Raw genomic sequence first — 16,762 nt, 5'->3', positions numbered from 1 at the left:
CAAAAAAAAAGTCAAAAAAAATGTCCAGTCCCTTTTGCTCTGGGGCTCCACCTGTAGACATTTTATGCTACTGCAACCAATAGTTCTTTGTATATGTCATTCATGAAGTAGATATTTGTAATTGTGTTGATTTTTAAAGTGGAGATGCTGGTCCTCACTTTGTCAGCAACCCAGTCCCCAGTATGCAGCAAGTACAAGAATGTGTGTGTGTGTGTGTGTAACAGCGCCACCCTGTGGTCTGGAGTTTAGAAGCAGTTTCATATTCATAAATATATATTTTGCTGGAGAATGTGTCATCTTATTTTCTATTAAACTATAATTATTATTGTAATTATTGTTTATGATGGTGGAGGTTTGACGTCACATGACTCAACAACATGAAATATTAACACAAGTCAGAAATCACTGTTGTCACTTCCTGTGTATTCATTTAAATCTCAAGGTTTAACATGCTGTAAAGAATCCTTACAATAACAACAATAATTATAATAATCAACAGACATCAACATGAGCCAAAGCAGAGTGTGTTTGTTCTTCCACCTTGAATCTGAATAAAAAATAAACCTGTTCAAACACCTTTAAAACGGTTGCTAATGCTAAAGCTAACTGCGTTGAACAGCTTGAATCGTGTGACACATCCAGGAACAGATGAACAGGAAGAAGAGACTTTCAAAGTAAAAGTCAAATGTGGGAGTGAAACAAGTGAGTAAGAACAAGGAAGTTACAGGACGTGGACACATTTTTCAAAATAAAAGCTCATTCTGTACAAATCTGACAAAACATGCATTTGTTACATTTCAGTCCATAAATGTGTGTGTGTGTGTGTGTGTGTGTTTGTGTATATGTGTGGGTTTGTCTGTTAGTGTGTATGTCTGTTAGTGTCTCTGTGGGTGTGTGTAGACATCTGTGTGTCTGTGTCAGTTTTGTGTACAGTTGTGTGTACAGTTCATCCTCTTAAACCCGGCCAGTTGGACTCTTCCATGTGTGTTAGTACAGTTGTGTGTCAGTTGTGTGTACAGTTCATCTTCTTAAACCGGGTCAGTTGGACTCTTCCATGTGTGTCAGTTGTGTGTACAGTTCATCCTCTTAAACCCGATCAGTTGGACTCTTCCATGTGTGTCAGTTGTGTGTACAGTTCATCCTCTTAAACCCGGTCAGTTGGACTCTTCCGTGTGTCAGTTGTGTGTGCAAGTACAGTTGTGTGTCAGTTGTGTGTGTGCAGTTGAGTGTCAGTTGTGTGTACAGTTCATCCTCTTAAACCGGGTCAGTTGGACTCTGTGTGTGTGTTTGTGTCTGTATGTGTGTGTTTGTGTATATGTGTGGGTTTGTCTGTTAGTGTCTCTGTGGGTGTTTGTGTACAGTTGTGTGTCTGTTGTGTGTAAGTTGTGTATACAGTTCATCCTCTTAAACCCGGTCAGTTGGACTCTTCCATGTGTGTCAGTTGTGTGTACAGTTCATCCTCTTAAACCCGGTCAGTTGGACTCTTCCATGTGTGTCAGTACAGTTGTGTGTCAGTTGTGTGTGTTAGTACAGTTGTGTGTGCAGTTGAGTGTCAGTTGTGTGTACAGTTCATCCTCTTAAACCCGGTCAGTTGGACTTTTCCATGTGTGTCAGTACAGTTGTGTGTCAGTTGTGTGTGTTAGTACAGTTGTGTGTCAGTTGTGTGTGCAGTTGAGTGTCAGTTGTGTGTACAGTTCATCCTCTTAAACCCGGTCAGTTGGACTTTTCCATGTGTGTCTGTTGTGTGTCAGTTGTGTGTGCAGTTCATCCGCTTAAACCTGGTCAGTTGGACTCTTCTATGTGTGTCAGTTGTGTGTGTCTGTGTCAGTTGTGTGTCAGTTGTGTGTACAGTTGTGTGTGTACAGTTGTGTGTCAGTTGTGTGTACAGTTCATCCTCTTAAACCCGGTCAGTTAGACTTTTCCATGTGTGTCTGTTGTGTGTCAGTTGTGTGTACAGTTCATCCTCTTAAACCCCGTCAGTTGGACTCTTCCATGTGTGTAGACGTCGTGGTCAGACCCTCGGTTCATACGCTTCACCAGGTTCTTCTCGTAGAGCAGAGGATGGTACGCTCCGAACGTGCAGGCGGCGTCATGGAAACGCTGGTAATAATGACACAACTCTGTTCTTCTGTGAGACGGAAGGAACTCGTAGACGTGGACCACGTCACACAGCGCCATCATCAGGACGGTGCCTGACAGGACACCACATTAGATTAGAGGTTAGAACTGACCAAGAAGTGACATCAACTCAACTAAATAAAGCCTGGCTTCATCAGGATTAACCCCGGATTAACCAAGGACTAACCCAGGATTAATCCAGGACGAACCCAGGACTAACCCAGGATTATTCCAGGACTAACCCAAGATTAACCCAGGATTAACCAAGGATTAACCAAGGACTAACCCAGGACTAACTCAGCATTAACTCAGGACTAACCCATGACTATCCCAGGATTAACCCAGGACTAACTCAGGACTATCCCAGGATTAACCCAGGACTAACTCAGGACTATCCCAGGACTATCCCAGGACTAACCCAGGACTAACTCAGCATTAACCCAGGACTAACTCAGCATTAACCTAGGATTAATACAGCATTAAACCAGGATTAACCCAGGGCTAATTAAGGACTAACCCAGGACTAACTCAGGATCAACCAGGACTATCCCAGGATTAACCCAGGACTAACTCAGCATAAACCCAGGACTTACCAATGATTAACCCAGGACTAACCCAGGACTAACTCAGCATTAACCCAGGACTAACCCAGGATTAACCCAGGACCAACTCAGCATCAAACCTGGACTAACCCAGGACTAACCCAGGACTAACCCAGGAATCCAGAGGAGGGCGGGTTCTTCTGGATGGGTTCAGCCATGTTGTCCTGGATTATCTGCCACAGCTGCCACTGAAAGTGAGGATGAAGAATGTAAAATGGCTGCTGAGGATGAAGTCGGCGATATCTTTGGTACTGGATGAAGATTGGATAATCTGTCCTGTTGTACCACTGAAGAAAACACAAACAGGATTATTGAGATTATTGATCACCTGTCATTGGCTTTGATGATTCACACTGAGTCACAATGATTCACACTGATGATTCACAATGATTCACACTAATGATTCACACTGATAATTCACACTGATGAGTCACTATGAGTCACACTGATGATTCACGATGATTCACACTAATAATTCACACTGATGAGTCACTATGATTCACACTGATGATTCACACTGATGAGTCACACTGATGAGTCACGATGATTCACACTGATGATTCACACTGATTCACACTAATGATTCACACTGATAATTCACACTGATGAGTCACTATGAGTCACACTGATGATTCACGATGATTCACACTGATGATTCACACTGATGATTCACACTGAGTCACACTGATGATTCACACTAATGATTCACAATGATGATTCACACTGAGTCACACTGATGATTCACACTGATGATTCACACTGATGATTCACAATGATTGACACAGGATTCACAATGATTCACACTAATGATTCACACTGATAATTCACAAGGATTCACAATGATTCACACTAATGATTCACACTGATGATTCACAATGATTCACAGTAATGATTCACACTGATGATTCACAAGGATTCACACTAATGATTCACACTAATGATTCACAATGATTCACACTAATGATTCACACTGATGATTCACACTGATTCACACTAATGATTCACACTGATGATTCACACTGATTCACAATGATGATTAACACTGATGATTCACACTGACTCACAAAGATTCACACTGATGATTCACACTGATTATTCACACTAATGATTCACACTGATGATTCACACTGATGTTTCACACTGACACAATGATTTACACTGATGATTCACACTAATGATTGACCACACCCACCTGAGTGAGGTCAGCAGAGAAGGGGGCGGGGTCCCAGGCCACCAGAGCACCTGAGCTGTACAGTGAGCTGGACAGGAAACGATGATCGTCAGAGGCCATCACCTGTCGCCATGGAAACATCCTGTTATTGTGTGTGTGATAAACCAGTGGTCGTCATGGAGACCAAAATCTGGTCCTTACGAGGGATTAGGGTTAGGACTGAGATTTAACTGTGGTTAAAGTTAGTGATGAACTGGTTAATGTTCAGGTTAATGATAGTTATTAACTGGTTAAGGTTCAGGTTATTGATAGTTATTAACTGGTTAGTGATAGTTATTAACTGGTTAAGGTTCAGGTTAGTGATAGTTATTAACTGGTTAATGTTCAGGTTAGTGATTGTTATTAACTGGTTCTGGTTAGTGATTGTTATTAACTGGTTAAGGTTCAGGTTAGTGATAGTTATTAACTGGTTAAGGTTCAGGTTAGTGATAGTTATTAACTGGTTAAGGTTCAGGTTAGTGATAGGTATTAACTGGTTAAGGTTCAGGTTAGTGATTGTTATTAACTGGTTAAGGTTCAGGTTAGTGATAGTTATTAACTGGTTAAGGTTCAGGTTACTGATAGTTATTAACTGGTTAAGGTTCTGGTTAGTGATAGTTATTAACTGGTTATGGTTCAGGTTAGTGATAGTTATTAACTGGTTAAGGTTCAGGTTAGTGATTGTTATTAACTGGTTATGGTTCAGGTTAGTGATAGTTATTAACTGGTTAAGGTTCAGGTTAGTGATTGTTATTAACTGGTTATGGTTCAGGTTAGTGATAGTTATTAACTGGTTAAGGTTCAGGTTAGTGATTGTTATTAACTGGTTAAGGTTCAGGTTAGTGATTGTTATTAACTGGTTCTGGTTAGTGATTGTTATAACTGGTTAAGGTTCTGGTTAGTGATAGTTATTAACTGGTTATGGTTCAGGTTAGTGATTGTTATTAACTGGTTATGGTTCAGGTTAGTGATAGTTATTAACTGGTTAAGGTTCAGGTTAGTGATTGTTATTAACTGGTTATGGTTCAGGTTAGTGATGAATGAATGAATGAATGAATCGTTTATTTCGGGCATGACAAGTAATCAACATCTGCATACATCAGCATTTACATTCATACACATGACCGAAAGGGACAGCGGGAGAAGCAAAGCTTATCTAGTCCCGCCCCCATTACCCATACAATTTTATTACTTCTTTTTTTTTTTTCTTTTTTTTTTTTTTTCAGGTTAGTGATTGTTATTAACTGGTTAGTGATTGTTATTAACTGGTTAAGGTTCAGGTTAGTGATTGTTATTAACTGGTTCTGGTTAGTGATTGTTATTAACTGGTTAAGGTTCAGGTTAGCGATAGTGTGGCAGTGGGGCTTGGTTAGAGCGACGGCTGCTGGAGGGAAGGGAGGAGTGGCTCAGCCGGTGATCAGACAGCTGGACAGAATCAGGTAATCAGGAAGCTATATAAGCACGTTTGTAACCTGGTTCTGGTCTCTTGCAGTAGGCTGGGTCCGCACATACGCACGCAGAGAGAGAGAGGGACGGAGGAAGAGAGTCGGAGAGAGAGCAGCAGAGCGCTGACACAGCAGCAACAGCTGTCGTTTCATTGTTTTGCTTTTCAATAAACCGGACTATTCACTCCCTTAACAACGCCTTCTCATCCTTCCTGAACCCCCGTGAGTGGGAAAGCTCACAGATAGTTCTTAACTGGTTAAGGTTCAGGTTAGTGATAGTGATCTTTTAACTCGCCTGTGAGTTGATGAGGCGGATGGTGGTCTTTGAGCCCACATCTTTCTCGTAGCCGTTGGTGGGTGCGGTGTTGAAGCGCAGAACAGCATCATGGGAGTCTGCAGTTTGACAGAAGAACAAAAACCTGAAGAATGTGCTGAGTCAGCAGTGAAGCAGAAGAATGTGCTGAGTTAGCGCTTCTCACCGATCTCTTTGCCGAGCCCAGAGTGACGCAGCGATCCCGCCGACGACACCACGGCGCAGCTCCTGAACGGCCCGAGGTCAGAGGTCAGCAGCGTGGACGGCAGCAGGGAGGACCAGGGCAGTGAGGAGAAGGGCTGAAGGTCAGAGGTCAAGGTCGCAACCTCTGACCTGTCCTTCAGCTGACAGAGAAGCTCTGGACCGCTGAGCTTCGGTCGACTGGAGACGCCACCGGGTCCTGAGACCTGGACGCCATATTTGTTCATGGACTGAGGAAGAAGAGACACACACACATGGGTCTGACACATACACACACACAAGAGTCTGACACACACGCACACATGAGTCTGACACACACACACACGAGTCTGACACACACACACACGAGTCTGACACACACACACACACACACACACGAGTCTGACACACACACATACACACGAGTCTGACACACACACATACACATGAGTCTGACACACACACGAGTCTGACACACAAACACACACATGAGTCTGACACACACACACACACACACGAGTCTGACACACACACACGAGTCTGACACACACACACAAGTCTGACACACACACGAGTCTGACACACACACGAGTCTGACACACACACACACACACACGAGTCTGACACACACACATGAGCTGAGTCTGACACACACACACACACACACACACACGAGCTGAGTCTGACACACACACATACACACTCTGACACACACACACACACGAGCTGAGTCTGACAAACACACACACACTCTGACACACACACAAACACACACACACACACACACACACACACGAGCTGAGTCTGACACACACCTTCCTCACCCCCTCACCTCCTCACCCCCTCACCTCCTTCCTCACCCCCTTACCTGATAGTTCCTCACCTCCTCACCCCCTCACCTCCTCACCTGATAGTTCCTCACCTCCTCACCTCCTCACTCACCCCCTCACCTCCTCACCTGATAGTTACTCACTCCCTCACCCCCTCACCTCCTCACCCCCTCACCCCCTCACCCCCTCACCTCCTCACCTCCTCACCTCCTCACCCCCTCACCTCCTCACTCACCCCCTCACCTCCTCACCTGATAGTTTCTGACCACCTTCCTCAGACGATTACCCAGCATGCTGCTGGACATCTCGTCGTCCCACACCTGATAGTTACTCACTCCCTCACCCCCTCACCTCCTCACTCACCTCCTCACTCACCTCCTCACCCCCTCACCTCCTCACTCACTCCCTCACCCCCTCACCCCCTCACCTCCTCACCTCCTCACCCCCTCACCTCCTCACTCACTCCCTCACCCCCTCACCCCCTCACCTCCTCACCTCCTCACCTCCTCACCCCCTCACCTCCTCACTCACCCCCTCACCTCCTCACCTGATAGTTCCTGACCACCTTCCTCAGACGATTACCCAGCATGCTGCTGGACATCTCGTCGTCCCACACCTGACCCATGGGCCCGTGAGGTCCGAAGAAGTCGGCGTCGCCTCCTCTGCCGCTCAGCTCGCCCCTGCGCCGCCGCCCAAACAGGGTTTCCAGGGCACGGGTGAAGGGGCGCGGCAGCAAGTTAGCAAAGAACCTGGAGGGCTGGCTCTCTCTGGACTTCCTCCTGGACTGAACCTCACCATGGTCAGAGGTCAAGTTTGGAGAGGAGAGGACAGGGATTGGCTGGTAAGGGTCACCTGGGACCACCCCTTTCTGAGGGTCGATGAACGCCGGCTTAGCTCCGCCCCTCAGCACCTGTCAGGATGAGAGAGAGCGGCGTGAGAGGAGTGGCTTAACAGAGCAGAAAAGAACCAAAGAAGAAGAAGTCACCTTGATGACCGAGTGTGTGCGAGGCTGAGCACGCGTCCTCGCCCGCACGCCAAAGATGGCGTCAGTGACGGGAACGCTGTTTTCGGCGCAGATGGCGTAGAGCAGCGCCATGGAGACGCAGAAGAAGGCCATGCAGAGGGCGCCACGGCGAGCACGACGCCGCAGACGCCACAGGAGGCTTACGCGGTCCATCGCTGCTCCAGGAATCTGAGGAGGACATTAACCATGGATTTACACAAGCTAACATAAGCTAATTTACGATTGATCGGAGATTAAACAGAGGATACATAGCTTAAAGTGGCACAATGATACCCCCTTGTGGCACAATATAAACATTCGGATTGGAAACAAGCCTCTGGTCTTTAATCCATGGTCTTCAAAAGGTATTAATGTTATTGGGGACCTGTGCGGTGACAACGGCATGCTTAACTATCAAGATTTGAAGGACCGCTTTGAGTTACAGGACTCTTCCCTTTTTTATTATTTGCAAATAAGATCAGCACTTAAAGCACATGGTGTTCCAGTCGGGGATAAGCTTCCCATACACCCCCTGATAGACTGGATAAACTCCCTTCCCTGCAGGGGCTTTGTATCGAAAGTCTACTCCAAACTATCTGCACAACGAGAGACTCTATCGATGCTCAGAGCATGGCAGCGAGACTTTGAGCTGAAAGATGATGACATTTCCTGGAGCAATGTATGGGAGAACACTTTTCTTGCCTCCAAGAATCCGAATCACCTACTTATTAACTTTAAAGTGTGTCACAGACTTTATTATACACCTGTCCCTAGATTCCGCATGAAACTGATACCAAACCCAAACTGTACTATGTGCCAACTTAACGCAATAGGAAGTTACAGACATTTGATGTGGGAGTGTCCCTCTGTTCAGGCCTTCTGGGGCCGGGTATCCAAAGTCTTGTCTGAATTACTAGGTACCGCTATAACATGCAATCCAATCTTATTTCTACTTAATGATGATTCTCAACTGCACATAAATGAGAAACAGCGCAAACTGTTGCTGAGTGGCCTCACAGCTGCCAAAAAACTCCTAGTGCAAAGATGGCTACCGCCTCATGACCTTAGTACTAGGAAGTGGCTGATTTACTTTCATGATATAGTGTTACTTGAGTTGTCTACTGCACGGATTAATAATGCCAAAGCCTCCACTCTGGAGGCGTGGTCGGGTACGGCTGAGCAGATAAACGATAGACTTCTTGGATTATGAACAGAGGTACACTACTCACTACAATGTACTGCTGACACCTGATGATGATTGACTGGTCCAGGGGAGACTCACTTGCAGTGGTTCAATAAAAAGTTATTCGCAAAAAAAAAACAGAGGATACATCATGACATATATTTAACTATATAATATATACGACTTTACACAAGCTAACGTACGATTGATCGGAGAATAAACAGAGGCGATGTGATGTTTGTAATGTTAAACATCTCATGTTACCTTTGATGTCTTTGATGTCTGTGATGTTTACCTTGTAGCCCATGATGTCTGTTGCCACACACTATGCTGCTGTGTTCAGGTTCCCGTCATGGTCGCTGTGAACACAGTGATTCGTGTCATTTAGAAAACGCTCAGAGAAGAATTTCAGCACAAAAACAATGAAATCATTGATGAAATCATTGATGAAATCATTGATGAAATCATTGATGGTGAGCGTGGACACAGATGTGATGGAGACGCCTTAAAGGGACGGAAGCCATTTCCTGCTCTCTGATCCAAAATAGATTCACTTTAGTGATTTATCAGTGATTTTAGCTGCTGGTCCTCTGCTGCCTCGTGTGGTCACTTTGTGTCACTAAATCTGAACAAAGGATTTAAACAGACTTCAGTGAGCTCTAAACTGACTGTAGGAGTGAATGAGTGAATGAGTGAACGAGTGAACGGTTGTTTCTGTGTGTCTGACCCTGACGGGACTGATGACCTCACCTTTGGCCTCGTGTCCACTGGGATTGGCTCCGCCCCCTTCAGGTAACCTTCAGGTGAGTGAGTGACGACGCCGACAGTGACGTAGGATTTAGTGGCATCTAGTGGTAAAGTCGCAGATTGCAACCATTTGATGATCTGCAAATAATAATAATATAATAATGTAAACGTAGTTTTATTGTGAACAGATCTAAACACTGAATTAAACACACATATATATATACGTATGTGTATGTGTAGATATACACATACGTGTGTGTGTATATCTATATGTACATGTATACACACACATATATACACATATACATATATATTATATATGAACGGATCTAAACACTGAATTATACATAGTGCACCTTTAAATACACCTGGAATTATACACACATATATATATGTATGTATGTGTTTGTATATACGTACATATATACATATATGTGTACACACACACACACACACACACACACACAAATATGACCGTGTTGTTCTGACCTGTGTTTGTTGTTAAGTGATGCTCCGCCTCCTCCTCGCGCCGCATCGCTTCTTCTCATCTACGGCACCGAGCAGCTCGCGCTTCCCGCCGCCGCCATGTTCCCGGTGACCGGTGTCGGTGTCCGTGCGCTCGTTCATGTACATGTATGTGCGTGTGCGCGCGCGTGTGTGCGTGTTCTCTGCGTGAAACAAAGCAAATACCGCACACACACACACAGGCTGCGGCAGCAGCGTCTGTGGTTTTACCGGTGGTCTTTTCAAAACAAGAGCCTATGAAACCTTCATCTCGTCTTATTCTCTTAATGTAAACATTTAGACTCATCGTTGATCACGTCACGTGGTCACGTGTTTGAAACGTGTCAAATAAAACCAACATTTATTCTCATATCATCTGGTTCTATGTTGAACTTAGGCGGTCACTTCCGGTTTGGTTCTATCTTAATATTTCTGACCTGACGGAAATTTATGCAGCAATTTATCTGCAGAGAGAGAGAGAGAGGGAGAGAGGGAGGGAGAGAGAGAGAGAGAGAGGGGGGGGTGAGAGAGGGAGAGAGAGTGAGAGAGCGATAGAGAGGGAGGGAGGGAGAGAGAGAGAAGGAGAGAGAGAGAGAGAGATAGAGAGAGAGAGGGAGGGAGAGTGAGAGAGAGGGAGGGAGGGAGAGAGGGAGAAGGAGAGAGAGAGAGATAGAGAGTGAGAGAGAGGGAGAGTGAGAGAGAGGGAGAGAGAAAGGGAGAAAGAGACACTTAGTATAAATCAGATTCCAGTGGCCAATCGTCTTTCAGACCTCGTGGCGCAACGGTAGCGCGTCTGACTCCAGATCAGAAGGTTGCGTGTTCAAATCACGTCGGGGTCAATATGTTTTAACTTTGATTTTCTGCTCTTAAACGTCGTTTGCTTAGTGTATAAAGACACGTTTTCATTGTATAAAGACACCTGTTTAGTGTATAAAGACACGTTTTTAGTGTATAAACCCACATTTTAAGTGTATAAAGACACGTTTGTTTATGTTCTCTGCCTTGAAGACAATTTTTACATGGCCACTGTGGGTACTGCAACAGAAAACCCCATAAAAGCCCAAAAGCCCAAAAGCAATTTTCCCATTGACCGCAATAGTAAAAGAGACGCCTGTAAAAGTGTCCCAAGGACACCTGGAGACATGGACACAGGCTTTTATAGATCTTTATATGGTAGTGACACTACGCATGCTCTATGGGCCCCATAACCCGGAAATAACGCGGAAGTCAAAAACATTTTTGCCATATGCGCTGGGTGAGCAGCATGGATGTATAATATGAACTGGATAGAGCAACGCCCCGTCGCTTCAGTTCATTCCTATGAAGCTGCTCACCCAGCGCATATGCCAAAAAAGTTTTTGACTTCCGCGTTTATTTCCGGGTTACGGGGCCCATAGAGCATGCGCAGTAGTGTCCCTACCATAATTCCTCTCGGCGTGAACGAGCCGTCCGCGTTATCGACTTGCTCGGCGCGTACATGAACAGCGAAAGGCATGCTGAGAGTACGCTAATGACGTGCTCTAGCGGTTTTCATGAATACCGGCGTCACGTCAACTTCGGCTTTTAACGATGGATTTGTAAATAAATGCAAAACCAACGATAGCGAAGCTGAAGCTGAAAAGTACAATGACGTAGTTAAAGATAAAAACGATCAATAAAAATGGTTTATTTGGGTTAGGACCGTAACTATTACTTTATATGTGTTACAGGAATCATGTTGTTTTTGTCTGATTTCCCTTATATGATTGTATAATTATTATTACGAACAATAACAACGTGTTAAAGTAGGTTTATAACTCCCGATTCGTTCGCTCAACACGTTTATATTCAACTATAATTCATGTTCATCACATTTAACAGTAACTTCATGAACCGATAGTGACGATAAGACAAACATCCTCCCCGGGAATCAGTGGTGAAGTGACCGCAGGTCTCAGTGCATCACACGGTCACAGCTCCACAGTCCACACCGTCATCAGTGTCACGATGTCCGGGACTGAACACAGTGATAAAGTGCAGCATGTCAGTCTCCTCTCCTCAATGAATCCACACAGCAGCTCGTTAATACATTGATAATACGTTTGAAAATAAATGTTAATGAGCGCCGAATAAACAACTAAAACCTGCTTTGTCATAATATTTTAAAAATGTAAACGAAACCCCCTCATTGTGTTCATTTATTCACATTTCTCATAAAGCTTTCATGTCATTCGGTTCACTGACAGCAGCGCCGTTCCCGAGACGCCACATGACCGCGCTTGGCTGTGCTCGTACACAGCTGTGACGTCACTCTGAGAAATACGATTTGTCTGGGCTTTTTATGGCCTTTAGGAATGTTTTTCAAACATGAAACTCCATGAATTAAAAATATATAATATAAAGATTTATAGAAGCCCGTGTCCATGTCTCGAGGTGTCCTGTGGACACTTTTACAGGCGTCTTTTTTACTATTGCGGTCAATGGGAAAATTTGCTTTTTGGACTCCATGGGATTTTTTGTTGCAGTACCCACAGTGGCCACCATGCAAAAATTGTCTTCAAGGCAGAGGGGGCGGAGCTCTATCCAGTTAATATTATACATCCATGATGAGCAGCTTCATAGGAATGAACGGAAGCGAAGGGGCGGAGCTCTATCCAGTTCATTTATACATCCATGGTGGCCAGTGGTTACCGTGGTGATGTGACAGTGGGCGAAGCCTGTAGGAGTATAACAGGAGTGGGCAGCCAGTGGCCAGTGGTTACCGTGGTGATGTGACAGTGGGCGGAGTCTGTAGGAGTACGAGAGGGCAGCCAGTGGTTACCATGGTGATGGGACAGACTGAGCTGATGTTCTCTCTGGAACTCATGTCAACAACAAGGCTGAGGGCCTGTTGCTAGGCAACGGATGCTTCAGTGAGCTTCAGAGGATTCACACGTTCATATCAGTCTGTGAGTGAGTGATGAGGATCCACACGTTCATATCTGTGAGTGATGAGGATTCACACGTTCATATCTGTCCATGATTGAGTGACTATGATTCACACGTTCATATCTGTCCATGATTCACACGTTCATATCTGTGAGTGATGAGGATTCACACGTTCATATCTGTGAACTTCAGAGGATTCACACGTTCATATCTGCCCGTGAGTGATGAGGATTCACACGTTCATATCTGCCCATGAGTGAGTGATGAGATTCACACGTTCATATCTTTGAGTAATGAGGACTCGCACGTTAATATCTGTCCATGAGTGAGTGACCAGGATTCACACGTTCATATCTGTCCATGAGTGAGTGATGAGGATTCACACGTTCATATCTGACCATGAGTGAGTGACCAGGATTCACATGTTCATATGAGGATTCACACGTTCATATCTGTCCATGATTCACACGTTCATATCTGTCCATGAGTGACTGACCTGGATTCACACGTTCATATCTGTGAGTGATGAGGATCCACACGTTCATATCTGTGAGTGACGAGGATTCACAAGTTCATACACAAACAGGTGATTGATCAAAGTGATCGATAAGTTTATTTCACGTTTGTGTGAATTTTCTACAGAAGTAACTTTTTAACCACAAAGGGTTTTTCTCAGGTTTAATATGACTTAACTCAACTTAAACTTAACTTCAAGTTCAAGTAACTTAACTTAAACTTAACTTAACTGAACTTCAAAAAACTTACTTCTAAAGATGTTTTTCTGAACAAAACATTTTCAAAATCAATTCAGATACAAGAAGATCTCGTGTTACGTCATAGAATGTGGTTAACCGCTGGTAACCGCTGGTAACCGCTGTTAACTGCTGATAACCGCTGGTAACCGCTGTTAACGACGAGGTTGTGTACCAGTACGGCCTTGACCTCCAGGACAAACGCGTCCTCGTCCTTGTCCTCACAGACTGAGTGGACAGTTTGGACCATCAGAAGCTACACGGCGGTGCTGCGTCCCAGCGTCTGGACGTCCGTCCTTGGACCACATGTGGACTGAAACCCCCCTGGGAAACCCTGTATCCCGCCTTTTGCTGGGCCTCTGAGTCCCTGTGCGTCGTGTTGAGTTCTGAGCTGTGGGCGTGGCATGGTTGCCACGGCGACAGAGGTTGGTGTGATGAGGTGGGCGTGGTTCAGGTCCACGTTGGACAGCAGATGTCCGACAGAGTCCCAGTGCTGAGACCAAGGTCGACCAATCAGAGACGAGTAGCCACGCTCAGGAAAAAACTTCATCATCTTAGACGTGAACACGTGATCCTGGCTTTCCCTCAGAGGAGGCGGGACTTCGGGCTTCAGATAGGCCCCGCCCCGAGGGTCGGTTAAGACCTCACTGTAGGGAGGGGGAGGATCCTCCATAAGGACCGCCTCCTCGTAGCAAGGTGGAGTCCCGATGACATCAGCGTCTGAAACGAGACCAAGATTTTCTTTTACATTCACTCACACGTTTTTCTCCAGGAGGGGGCGTGTCCTAAGATGATTGACGTGTGCGTTACCTGGCAGGTTTCTCTAGGAGGGGGTGTGTCCTAAGATGATTGACAGGTGCGTGACCTGGCAGGTTTCTCTAGGAGGGGACGTGTCCTAAGATGATTGTCATGTGCGTTACCTGGCACGCTGACCCCAGAGGGGGTGTGTTCTAGGATGATTGACAGGTGCGTTACCTGGCACGCTGACCCAGGAGGGGGCGTGTTCTAGGATGATTGACAGCTGTGTTACCTGGCACGCTGACCCAGGAGGGGGCGTGTTCTAAGATGATTGACAGCTGTGTTACCTGGCACGCTGACCCAGGAGGGGGTGTGTTCTAAGAGGATTGACATGTGCGTTACCTGGCACGCTGACCCAGGAGGGGGCGTGTTCTAAGATGATTGACAGGTGTCTTACCGGGCACGCTGACCCAGGAGGGGGCGTGTCCTAAGATGATTGACAGGTGCGTTACCTGGCACACTGACCCAGGACGGGGCGTGTTCTAAGATGATTGACAGGTGCGTTACCTGGCACGCTGACCCAGGTTGCCTGTGGTAGTGGATGAAGAACCTCTAGAGGAAGTGACGGCGAGACGGTGTGAGGACGAGGAGAGGGGCGGAGCTGTAGAGGAGGAGGAGGCGGGGTCAGGAGCGGCGACGGTCGGTCTGCAGATGGCAGACGGCAGTCGTCGTGACGGCGTTTGAGGCGACGCTGCAGGAAAGTGCAGAAGCAGCAGAGCGTGACCACGACGGCCCAAACCAACCAGAAGCCAGAGAAACAGGCCAGGAAGGTGGAGCTGTCCTGTGACATCACCATGGCACAAGCTCCAGCAGATATAATCCACAGACCTCAGATTGAGCAGATATAATCCAGTGAAGAGGTTTTCTTCTTTTGTGAAGGAAAATAAATCCTCATCACTTCATAAAAACAGAATTTGGTCCAAAAACAAAACATCAAAGTGAAAAAGTTTGTCATCCAATCAGACGCAGAGAATCCTCGTGACTCTGTTTCATCCAATCAGCTGCTTTCTGGACTGCGGCGGAGGAGGCGGAGCCTGGGGATGCAAAATGTTTCAGCTTCACCCTGAACAAGAGAGCATCGTCAGATTATCAGCAATAAGACACTAACATGTTACTAACACACTAACATGTTAATAACTAACTACCATGTTACTAACACACTAACATGCTAATAACATACTAGCATGTTACTAACACACCAACATGCTAATAACTTACTAGCATGTTACTAACACACTAATAACTTACTAGCATGCTACTTACACACTAAAATGTTAATAACTTACTAGCATGTTACTAACATGCTAATAACTTACTAGCATGTTACTTACACACTAACATGTTAATAACTTACTAGATTGTTACTAACACACTAACATGCTAATAACTTACTAGCATGTTACTAACACACTAGCATGTTACTAACATACTAACACGTTAATAACATATGGAATGTTACAAACATACAAACATGTTAATAACTTACTAGCATGTTATTAACACTAACATGTTACTAACATGCTACTAACATGTTAATAACACACTAACATGTTACTAACATGCTACAAACATACACGTTACAGATAAGCGACTAAATATGTGAAAAACAATATAATAACACAAAATAATTGACCACCTGCCAATCATTGAGTGATGATGATGAACTCACCTTCATCAGCTGATGACGTCACAGAGAAGAGACTACGTTAGCATGACCGCGTTAGCTAACACGAGACACACACACACACACTGACACTGATCGTGGAGAGACTGATCAACAGAGAGAGAGAGAGAGGGAGAGAGTGGGGGGGGGGAGGAGCCAGTCTGTCAAGGTGATTGTCTCTCTTGTTCATGACTGTGTGTGAGTGTGTGAGTGTGTGAGTGTGTGTAAGGTACTGGTGCACAGCTGCCCCCGTGTGGTCACTCTGTGTCCCTGCTTCTCTCAGTGTGAAGAACAGCAGCACACACACACAGACACACACACACAAACAGGTCTGTATTCAGAGGTATTTCAGTTTAATGTCTTCAAACCTGAGGAGGAAGTGATGAACAGAACCAGCTGTGACCTCTGACCTCTGACCCTGTGACACTCATCGTCATGGTTACACATCATTGATCACAAAAACAAACCCTGAGATTAAAAAAAGAAAAAGTTCCTTAAAATTTAATC

The 16,762-nt window shown here is 45.3% G+C and overlaps 2 protein-coding genes across 2 annotated transcripts; both read right to left on the bottom strand.

The window, feature by feature from the left end:
- Positions 1-1,941: 1,941 nt before the first annotated feature.
- st6gal1 (ST6 beta-galactosamide alpha-2,6-sialyltranferase 1) lies at positions 1,942-9,760 on the bottom strand (the record flags this gene model as incomplete). Its single annotated transcript, XM_083889724.1, has 9 exons — positions 9,635-9,760; positions 9,180-9,243; positions 7,684-7,890; positions 7,246-7,608; positions 5,855-6,119; positions 5,671-5,768; positions 3,913-4,014; positions 2,833-3,007; positions 1,942-2,192 (listed from the first exon to the last, which is right to left on the bottom strand). Exons 2-9 carry the CDS (start codon positions 9,189-9,191, stop codon positions 1,942-1,944), a joined length of 1,473 nt encoding a protein of 490 aa, XP_083745850.1. The 5' UTR covers positions 9,192-9,243; positions 9,635-9,760.
- Positions 9,761-14,050: 4,290 nt separating this feature from the next.
- On the bottom strand, positions 14,051-15,388 carry prr7 (proline rich 7 (synaptic); the record flags this gene model as incomplete). The annotated part of the gene is made up of 2 exons (XM_083889723.1): positions 14,051-14,514; positions 15,100-15,388. The coding sequence occupies 2 exons, from the start codon at positions 15,386-15,388 to the stop codon at positions 14,051-14,053; spliced, it is 753 nt and encodes a 250-aa protein (XP_083745849.1).
- Positions 15,389-16,762: the final 1,374 nt, after the last annotated feature.

The sequence above is a fragment of the Microchirus variegatus genome (assembly GCF_963457635.1).
Source record: "Microchirus variegatus genome assembly, chromosome: 5".
Lineage (NCBI taxonomy): Eukaryota > Metazoa > Chordata > Actinopteri > Pleuronectiformes > Soleidae > Microchirus > Microchirus variegatus.
This window is presented reverse-complemented; position numbering and strand designations above follow the sequence as displayed.